Raw genomic sequence first — 10,850 nt, forward strand, 5'->3', positions numbered from 1 at the left:
GAAACATACCTGACGACGGATCCCAAGCGCGTCTCGTGGCACGTCGAACAAATCAAGCAGCCTCGATTTCAAACAGCTCTTCCTAGGCCGTCGTCAGTCAGGCGTGTCCAAAGAGTTTGGGACGAGGGGAGCCAACAGCCCTAAAGAATTCGAAGTATGACTTTCGTGTTGTCCCCACTTTGGGCGCACCTCGAGAGCGTTGACCCGGAACAAATCAGGGTAGCCTTAGCTGCAATCATCCCCCGCGTCCAAGTGGCGCCCAGCCAGGGAGGCCGATCTTAACATCTACAGACACACGCACACAAGCACGCACAGTTTCACTCCGAGAGGAAATTGGTAGTAATCGCAATGACGTACGTAACGTGCATCTGCTATAAAAAGGCGTGCAGTGTATGCGATAGCTTCTTTTTTTTAAAGTCTTGTGATTCTAGTATATTTTCATTATATAGCCGAGGTATGAGGTGGTTGTTAGTCGCATTTATTTGGGTTAAAGTACTGCAAATATTTACTCGCCGCGCATGACTTCTAGAAATGATACTCCAAGAAAAAGGAAATCGCTCCAACATTTTTTAAACTAAGTTCGCGCGTGGGAGTACTTGTTCTCTGTCGTGCTTTTCCATGGTTCATGAGTGTTAAGCCCCGCTGCCGCTTCTATAGAATGGTGTACAATAAGCCATATCAACGCAGTGACAGGAATTTCTGCAGACTACCAAGCATTCGATCACCAGGCATTTTCAATCCGGCATATTTTGATTGAAAGAAGCGGCATATTTTTGCTGAAAACCCGGTTTATGCACTGGGCCCGGTGCACAGATGTTGCATGTTGCAACTCTTGATCATCGCGAGCGCGAAGACGGCAAGTAAAAGCCTCTATGCTATTGTCTGTACGTACAGTGTAACGAAACCCTCTAGTCTTGATGGTGTTGGGTTAAACCATGCACTTTGCCCATTGCTATTATTCATCATGGCGTTTGTTTATTAACTGAGTGGGGCTATGTGGAGCACGCGGCAGTATAGCGCCGATCTGCTCTTTGGTGCTGGTAGAAAAAGAAAACTAGCTTGTATCTCTTCTTCAATGAGTCCTTCAATTCACCCTATTCTAGGGGGCTGCATAGAAGACTATGCGCCTGACACACTTGGAAAAGTAAAGCACATTGTAAGAGACCACTTCTGCTAATTGAAGGACTTGTAGACCACCACCATCTAGACTGTTGTGTTCTGCAGAAAGATGTTGAGCCAATGACGCGCCGCATTAGGTTCTAAATTTAACATTGATGTGTCCAGACATAACTATACTAACAGCGCATTTGCTAGCAGCCTGCCCTGTGTACCGACTGTAAGTTTTTTTCAATAAAGCTTTTTTTTGTTTTTAGTGAGTGAAATAATTTTGAATTGGCGTTCTATTGATTCCAGTCCTCGCATGTGTTTATATGAAGGTGGTTGATTTATACTTTAAGCAATGCATCCTAGCTTTAAGTGCAAGCTTAGCAGACGCGAGAAACATCTAGACAGCATATCCAGCTCTCCAAGTAGTTATTCAAACTATTTCCATGCAAGTATTAGCTTTAGTCAACGAGGAATTTGAATACTTTTAGAGTGCACCCCGTGGACATCTTGTGACACTCTGAAAGGATACCGACGTGTCAAGCACTTCGTTAATTACACCCGAAGATTTATAAATTGATACAGCACAACGATCATGCAAAGAATCCGCGAAAATAAAAAAGTATGCTTCGCGGCGGATAAGTTGCAATTATAAACCAACACATGAATAATGGTTAATTAAACAGGGTCCCTCAAATACTATTCAGTTAGTTCATAACTGTGACTTTTCTGCCATGCAAAGTTTTTTTAGGATTTTTTGCTTTTATCGCACAGGTTGGTATCACTTCCCGGTAAGTGGAGAGCTGCACCTGGGTAGGGTTCGCATTTATTGTTGACTAAAGCTATAATAATGTGGCACTCGAAATGCCGAAAATCAAAATGACGAACTTCTGTAATGCCGAAATTCAGAACACCGAAAAATCAAAAAGCCGATTACACAAGATACCGAAAGTGTAAGATGTCAAAAAATCAAAACACCTAACTATCTAAACGCCGAAATATCAAAATGTCTGCGTCACCTAGCTATACTGGAAGATGAAGCACCTAGCTAAATTGGAGGTTACGCCAGCACGCTCGTTCACCCTCATTTCCAGTTGTCCCTTTACATTTATCTCAAGCCTTCATAGAAATAGCAAACTATAAATTTTTCCACCTCCAATCGCACATCAGAGTGATTTCTTGCTTATCGCAAATAGCTTGTGTGCAATTCATTGTCGAAAACTTGAAACGTCGTCATTGTACGGGTTGCCCAGAGCAGCATCAATCGATTTTGCGTAACCCTTGTTTATTGCTCTGAAAGCGGCGGGGTTGTCGCTCCCTTGACGATGCCTTCGAGTCTGGCTTGCTTCCTCTTCATGGTAGCAATAAGTCGAAAGTGCATGGCTGTCGTAGATCACTTTCTTCGAGATTGCCATGCGAGTACCTTCTACAGGAAGGTCGGTGGTCACTCTAGCGTTGCAGTCTCCTCACTTCACGCACCTCCAATAGTGCCTAGAATACACCTTCTTGTCAACCACATGAACATAACCATAACTGGAACAAAATATTGGCTTTCCTTTTTGGGAACACACCCCGCCACATCTTCGTCCATTTCCCTCCGAATCGGGGGTATTCGCGTGCATTGTTCAAGGGATTTTCTTCGATACGTCTTTTCAGCATTTTGATTTTCCAGCATTTGCTGTTTTAGGTGTTTCGATTTTATGGCACTTAAAATTTTCAGCTTTTTGACATTCGACCTTTTAATAAATCGGCGTCTTGATTTTCGGCATTTGGTAGGAACCGAAGCTAATACTCTCTAATAAATCACTTCAATTAGCCTGAACAAAGCTTAATAGGTTCTCTAAATGCTCCTCGCTTCCACGCAGAGTGTACTTCATGCTAGGATCCATTGTTACAAGGTATGAACACGTGCAAGCACACAGATAACTTAGATAAGCCGAATATAACTAGTGAATAATTTTCTCACCTAAAACAAAAAGTAAACAAAAACTTCCAGTCAGTACGCAATGAAAATCACTACTAAATCTACAGTTCAGTATATTTTTTACCTGGAACGCGTCAATGTTAAATTTACGACCACTCATGAGCAAAAAAAAAAGGCTTTTTTAGCAAATTTTGACGCCAGTTGTCCACACTATTTTGCATTACGTGCGTTTAAAATTATTTTTCGCCTACAGGAAAACTACTTGACCATTCGTTAATACAATCTATTTCATTTCACTATTATCTGTCTATGGAAAAAATCTCCAATATGAGCCATATTTCTCTTCCTTAAGGCAGCAATAAACACCTATGAAAGGGTTCATAAAAATTATTTCAAGTTAAAAAGACACCCCTGTTCTATTGGACAAACTCTTTTTTATATTAATATAGGAGTGAGTTAATGAAAATATTATTGAGAATGTAGAAGAGATTTTTTGGCAATACATTTTACGAGTCAAGCTTCAAGCTTTCCGAAAACAGTTCGCATGTGTCTTACGGTACTGAAAAATGTATGTCAAGAAACATTTCAGGGGAAAATCCCTTGCTCTATAAATAGATGATGCTCAATTTTTTAAAGCTAATCTCTAATGGTCGAGCGCCAAGGTTTGGTGAGATGGCGTGGAATAGCCCAGTGATAACACTTGCCACATAAAGCTGTTTGTTTGCTCTAGATTGAGGTATAAAGTTGATTTTCACTTGGAGCCCCATGTGGTGTAAATTTCGTCTTAATGTGGACCCAAATTACGATTTTCTTAAGCCCGTGGTTTTTCTCAAAAAATTAAAAGAATTTAATCCTCTAAAATAATATGCATAATATACTCTCCCCAGAGCAAGCATTTTCTTACTCAGATACTTATGCATAGCGCAACAACACAAAAAAAATGAATCAGGGGCAGCGTCAGGATTATTTTACTGGTGGGGCACTCATTATAAGCGAGTTCCTGAAGGGTGGGCAGGGAGGCAGCCATTGTGTTGTGACTATGTTCTCTCTTGTGGGGGGGGGGGGCAGTGGGGGGCGAGTAAAAATTGAGGGGGGGGGCTCCAGCTCCCCCGTGCCGACCCCTTGCGCCGCTACCTGGAAGAAATGCAAATAGAACATTTCGGCAAGGTTTCTGGATGCATGTATGACAGAAAAGTAACAGCAATATTGTTCACCTTTTAACGCCTGGAACAAACGATTTCGCTTAATATCAAAACTGAATTCGCCATTCAAACGAGCAAGGTTATAGTAAATTTCGCAAACAACACTCAGACTACACTCTGCGAAATACAAAAAAGAGTGCACGTACGGCATAGGTTGGCAAACTAAATGGAACTCCTTCAGACTAACTCAATAACCATATATAAAACATTTTGCTTTGGACTCAATCGGACTGAGACTAACTTGGGAGATGTCGTGGGGAGGAGGAGGGACAATTGCAATTTTGTGGCACCAGATGTGCCTTGCAGACGCGCAAGTCTAGGAAAATCACGAAGGGGGACACACATCTTGCAATAGCAGCCATTTTGTTTTTTTTATGTTGCAGGTTCTTTTTTAAATATAGGAATTAAAATCATGCCTAGAAATCAAATTGACAAACGAACGTAGGTTCCCAGCACTCGTAATTGCATTCTTCTATTGAGTCTTTTCCGGAACCAGTCGAGAGTGGCAGTTGCGATTTCAAATGTCTCACACAGCTGATGGGTATTGAGCACGTGTACACGCTACAAAAAAAGCATTAAAAAGTTGAATGTTTTATACATACTTATCAAGCATTCTTATTTGTGACGTTTTTAAGAGAAATTTTAATGGGGCCCACTTGCAAGGGGTGTCCCCCTCCCCTGACCAAGCACAAACGGGTCGGGGAGTCAAAGTTCTCTGCAGGCGTGGTCAACGGGCGTCCAGGTCGTGACCTGTATGGACTGTGTATCTGAGCAAATATTGCATTTGCTCTCATCTGCGCATGTGACCATCGACAGGTTTTTGTCTTGGGGGGTGGGGGATGCAAACCCTTCTTTCATCTTGCAATACGGCTGAGGGAGGGGGTCGTGTTGGTGTCGCTAGAGTGGGTAGCAAGTGCTGGTGCGGCTTGAAGGTGTCAAGTGCCCCTTTTGCACCACCCGCCTCGCCCATGCCCATGTCTACACTTCATTAATTGAACACTGCGGTGAGGACTAGTTGACTAAATGCGCAGATTTGTTTTCTTCCGCATCTTATACCGCTGCATAAAACATTCTCACATTGTGAAAAGTAGGTATTTTGATTAGTTTGAAGAAAATAACATTCAAGGCATGACAGATACTCAAAAGAGTGGTTTCCTGCAATCGCAATAAGAAAACTCGTATCATAGGTGCTTCTGTTTTCACGCAGCGTACAATGTAAAAGTGATCCGATTCGAAAAAATCGAACTGAGTGACGTGCGTCGGTGCTTGCTCAATGTTCAATGAAAGGAGGTTTCATAAAGTTGGACGTAGCCAACAACAGAAACAAACTGCTACATCGTAAATTAAAAAAAACAAGCAAAGTGCTGCACATTCGTGGTAGAACATGGACATAGATTGCAATACGCGTATTTTATTATGAAAGCGAAATAAAACTATTTTACAAAACGCTTTGCATTCAGCGTGATGTTGACACATCTGTAAGTGTCATTTACGCTATTTGGATGAAAATCTCCGAATTTCAACTAATTCAGTAACCTGTGGCAGAATAGCCTTTTGAATTTTTAGTTTCGGTTTCCGCGCCGCCGGCGCCGCCGCCGCCGATGAAAATTGGCCGCGCGCCGCCGCCGATGAAATAATAGGCGTGCGCCGACAACGCCGCCGCCGCTGACTCCGGACGACCCCCACGCCGCCGCCGATCGAAATCTCCTCGGCGCACATCTCTAACTGCGGCGGCGGCCTCTTGCCTAGCGAGGCCCCTCTGCGCGTTCTCGCCGCTGGGGAGAAATTTGGCGCGTCAGTCTGGGGCGCTGTTGGCATAAGCCGACTGTGAGCATGTGTTGCTCGTGTCTCGTAGGTGACGGAGCAGCGTAAGTTAGCTGTCGCTCTTCGCGAAGTACGGCCTGCTTTTTCTGTCGCTTCCCGATTTCTTGAAGGAGATGCTGTCAGGCGTTGTCGTCGATTTTTGAACCACTCTGAAGAATGCCGTCGACGGGGAAAAAAAACAAAAAAAAAACGCAGAGGTGGTGCTTTGTGCCAGGTTGCGACGCCGGCTACAAGTTCTGCGGTGAAAGACTGTGTCTCTTTCATGCACCTGCCCGTGAGGATGAATTTGAAAAGTGGGAACGTGCCATACCAAGGGCTGACAAGCCACTGCAGGAGAATTCTGCAGTTTGCGAAAGGCATTTTGACCCAAGGTACGAATGGAATTCGTACATGTTTAAGCATATAGAAAGTGGAGGTTTCTACAAGTTAATCACACTGACCCGGTGTGACACACGGGTCATTAGCAGCAGAAGTGCAGTGGAAAGAGCCAGACTAATTCAGATGATCGGTTGTTCTTGTAGTTACATTGGCATGTTGCTCCACGTGGGCACGTTTTGCGTTCTGCCTCCACCGACCCGCGGCTAAATGTGTGTCACCTAACGCTGCAGCACATGCATTAATTATTGTTTCGTCGCTTGGAAATCCGAAGTGTCTTCATTACAGAGGCTACGCTCACGTTTTATTATGTTTTCAGGTTTGTCATGAGACACTACGTGTCTCATGATAAACCACATTGTGAATGGAAAGGAGGTCCATATACCACGCGATGTGCCTGCCCTTAAGGATAGTGCTATTCCAACAATTTTCCCGAACCTTCCAAAGTATATGACGAAAACTTTGCCAAAAAAGAGGAAGAGGAGAATGGGACAGGACTCTTCCATGCCTGCAAAGAAGAGCCGCGAGGACATTGACGATCCAGAACGCGAATCGGGTCAGCTCATTCCTCATGACGAACTGGACATAGTCAACGATGAAGTACCTCGGAAACACTTCATTTTTGATCTTCGACTACCATTCACGTCAGACATTCCAAAACAAAAACATAGCGAGTTACAAAACAGCTGAACATCATAAAAGCAAAGTACCTCCTGTTGCCTTCAACAAGGTAGCTGTGTTCGAAATTGGATAGCGAAATTCACCCTCCTACACCATTTTCCTGGCTGGCCACCTTCACTGTCAGCGCACCGTTGAGTCTGAGGAAGAGGCCCAAGAGCTTCTAGTGTATGCAGAAAAACTCTCTGTGTGTTGTGGAGTTAGAAATACCAGCGAGTTTAAGCGATTAGATGTGTCTGACTGCACAACATTGTCAGCAAATGGTCTGTTCTCCGCTGTGTGTGATGGATCTGTGTCACAAGGTATGTTGTGTTTTGGTACATATGTCTTGGGCATCACAACTGTGAAAAATTATTTCATATACTTCACATGTCGCCCATTTTATTGTTTGTTCCAGGTATGCCGGCCCATATGCCTCAGCGGTGTCTGAAGTGCAGAAAAGTGAGGCGAATCCTCATGGCTCGTTTGCTGCGCTTAAAAATTAAGGTGCGACGCCCATTGGTAAAGACAGCGGGAAGGAGACTGAAATGTGCTGTTCGCACTTTGAGGCGGCGGAGTAAGAAAGTGCACACCCTCCATGAGGTCGTACGAACGCTACGACAAAGGAATTTCTCTATCAAGGAAAACAGATTTGAGGCAAAGGTAAGGTGCTGTATTTTTACATATTTGGCGTCATAAAGAAAGCTTCCTGTTTCGTGCGTTTGTTTCAGATCAAGCAGCTTCTGAAAAAGCAGCAGTATGCAGTCCGAGCATGTTTTGAGGCATCGAAGCGGAAATCCATGAGAGGATATCGATACGACAAAGCGTGGCTCTTAGAGTGCATTGTTTTAAGAATCAAGAGCCCGAGCTTATACGAGCATTTCAGGGCCCATAAGATCCATAAACTTCCAAGCCGTTTCTGCCTCCAAAAGTACATCAAGGTATACGATTACAATTTTTTTCTTATTCAGCATAATTTAATCATCCTCATCTTGCATTCGCAGGCCTTCAAGGCATCTCATGGCTTTAGTTGCAAGCTTCTTGAGTGCGTGAAGGAGAAGGCTAGTGAAATGAACAGACATGGCGGCCTCATTATTGACGAGACGAAACTTTCTACACACCTGGACCTCAAGTTATCCATGGATATTGAAGGCTTCGTAAACCTTGAACAATTTACTGGAGCTCAGGACAAGCACACAAAGGCTGATGATGGCTTAGTCGTCATGTTTCAGCCTTTCGTGGGCAAATGACGCAGATAATTGGTAAATAATATTTATCAAAGTACTGTTATTTTCTGTAATTGCACTCACACTTGCAATATTTTTTTTTCTACAGGGGTCTTTGCTTCGAATGGAAATGTGAAGGCGCCAACGCTGACAAAGATAATTTTAAAAGCAGTTTTTCTCTGCGAGAAAGCTAATCTTTATGTGGACTACATCTGCACGGACGGCGCGTCATGGAACCGTGCCATGTGGCACAACATGGGTGTTCATGGAAATGCTAAACATGCACGATGTAAGGTTACACATCCATGCGACGACAAGCGCTTCCTCCATTTCCTTTCGGACTTCCCTCATCTTGTGAAATGTGTGCGAAACATCATGATTAAGCATGGCTTCAACACACACAAGGGCCGAGTAAGCATGTGATTTTATTCTCATAATATTTTGAAATGTTGGGTCTACGTGAACTGTTGGGTCTAGAAGGTCTACGTGTGATGAGCCACTCTGCCAAGGACCTACTGAAGTACCTCATTGAAATGGTTGGGTTTAAGTTTTTGATGAACTCCCGTCACAGTCAAGACTGTTTGGAGCGTTCTTTTGGTATCGTCAGACAGGCCAGTGGAGCTTACGATCACCCAACTCCTGCGCAGTTCATTATCATAATCAAGTATGCTTGTGCATTTTCAGTCCTGTACATTGAAATACAAAGCATATAATCCAAAGTATCAATTTTTATAATTTACATGTATATATGCAGGTGCATAAGCTTTTATAGCTTGGCGAAAAGCCCCAAGGGAGCAAACGTATCTCCTGGACTTTTGGAGGCCCTGCTGTCCGAGGACCATCTGCTGTCTGAAAATGAAGCACCAGCTTGTGACGACGTTACACTACCTGTCGAAGCAGCACAGGTTGCGAATGACCACGCTGACTACGTTGAAGAACGCAGTGATGACCGCCTCACCTATTATATTGCAGGATATGTAGCCAGGAAGCGGATCTTGTCAACCCAATGCGAAGCTTGCAAGGATGCCTGCATCGTGACACGTGATAGTGTGACGGACCAATTGCCAGCAGAAGCGTGCAAAAAGTGGGACATGGGGGGCCTTCTTTACCCTTCTGTCCCTCTATATAGTCTAATCAAAACTCTTGATGATAGACTAACTTGTGCATTTAGCACTACGCGCTTGCACACCAAAGTAGTGAAGGATTTTTTTGCGCCTAGCAGCCAATGTGCCACAAATTGGCTGCAGTGAGCATTCAGCTTCTTTAACAACATCGGTTGTCAGGTTCTACAGCATTACACGTGTCCATTTTCTGCTGAAAGGACTAAACCAGCATGCTGTGCAGAATAAAGCCAAGAAGGTGAAGCCCTGTGTTATGTAACGTTTTAATGTACTGTTTCCAATAAACTTGTATCAAGTCACCAGTCTTGTACTTTATTGTATTCTTCTGCCGCACTGCATAAAAACTGCATTGACTTCCATTCTTTAAGGTACTATTGCAATCGAAAATATATAACAAATCTGCGAGCGACACACGCAGGGTTGTTGCCACCTGCTGGTCTGCGGGAGAGATTTCTCTAAACTATTTTTCGCGTGACAAGCGCACCCACCTCGCAAGAAGTGGCCGCGAAACCCACGCTCTGTATCGGCTGCGTGGTTTGCGCTTGTAGATTACACGTGCAAGTTTCTCGACCTCAACAACATAATTGAAAAGACTACAGCGGTAAAACTTAGCGCCGTCGAATCATTTACTCAGAAGCAAGTAGACGACGCGAGAAAAGCACATGGATGGATGGATAGATATGGCTGTACCCTTTAGATCGGGCGGCGGCTAGCGCCACCAAGCCGTAATACCTAATGAACCAAAAACTATATTTATTGTTTTTTCTTTAAAAAGTGAGTTTGAGAATTTGTTCTTTGCAGTTAAGAGTTTAATTTTCACTCGTGCCTTGACTTTAGCCACCAATCAGATAACCTCCTTTTAGTTAAGTCTACCCGCTTAAAGTTTATTTTGCCCTCCCGGTCCCTAAACCCCAGTGCTTTGAAAAACTCTGCGCCATCATCCTGAACTATAGGGTAAAGCCCTTTACAGAACATTATCAAGTGTTCGGCAGTTTCTTCTTCCTCTCCACACGCACTGCATACTGTGTCTACCCCTTCGTATTTGGCCCGATATATCTTGGTTCGCAGTACTCCCGTCCTGGCCTCAAACAGTAGAGAACTACCCCGAGTATTATCATAGATCCTTTCCTTGGCAATTTCCTGCTTAAAAGTTCGATATATCTCTAGTGCGGACTTCTTAATCATGCCCATTCTCCACATGTCAGTCTCCGTTTCCTTCACTTTCTTATTAACCGATAGTTCTTTTTGGTTTGGCCCCCTGCTGTTTTCTAAGTATTTACCAGTCAACTTCCTGGTTCGCTTCCTCCATTTTGTACCGACATTCTTCATGTACAAGTAGCTGAAAACCTTCCTAGCCCAACGCTCTTCCCCCATTTCTCTCAATCGCTTCTCAAATTTTATCTTGCTGCTAGCTTCC

At 43.8% G+C, this 10,850-nt stretch overlaps 1 protein-coding gene and 1 pseudogene across 2 annotated transcripts; both read left to right on the forward strand.

The window, feature by feature from the left end:
• Positions 1-10,850, forward strand: part of LOC119163075 (uncharacterized) — a 392,637-nt pseudogene that overhangs the window by 245,979 nt on the left and 135,808 nt on the right.
• On the forward strand, positions 5,961-8,764 carry LOC142772168 (uncharacterized). 2 transcript variants are annotated; one of them, XR_012886308.1, is made up of 4 exons: positions 5,961-7,749; positions 7,818-8,027; positions 8,091-8,348; positions 8,422-8,764. XR_012886308.1 is itself a non-coding variant. In XM_075874327.1 (3 exons), the coding sequence occupies exons 1-3, from the start codon at positions 7,477-7,479 to the stop codon at positions 8,334-8,336; spliced, it is 729 nt and encodes a 242-aa protein (XP_075730442.1). In that variant the 5' UTR covers positions 5,961-7,476; the 3' UTR covers positions 8,337-8,764. The 2 variants fall into 2 exon arrangements, 1 of the variants encoding a protein (XP_075730442.1); XM_075874327.1 differs by having other exon boundaries at positions 8,091-8,764.

This window comes from Rhipicephalus microplus, chromosome 9 (assembly GCF_043290135.1).
Source record: "Rhipicephalus microplus isolate Deutch F79 chromosome 9, USDA_Rmic, whole genome shotgun sequence".
In the NCBI taxonomy this organism is placed as follows: domain Eukaryota; kingdom Metazoa; phylum Arthropoda; class Arachnida; order Ixodida; family Ixodidae; genus Rhipicephalus; species Rhipicephalus microplus.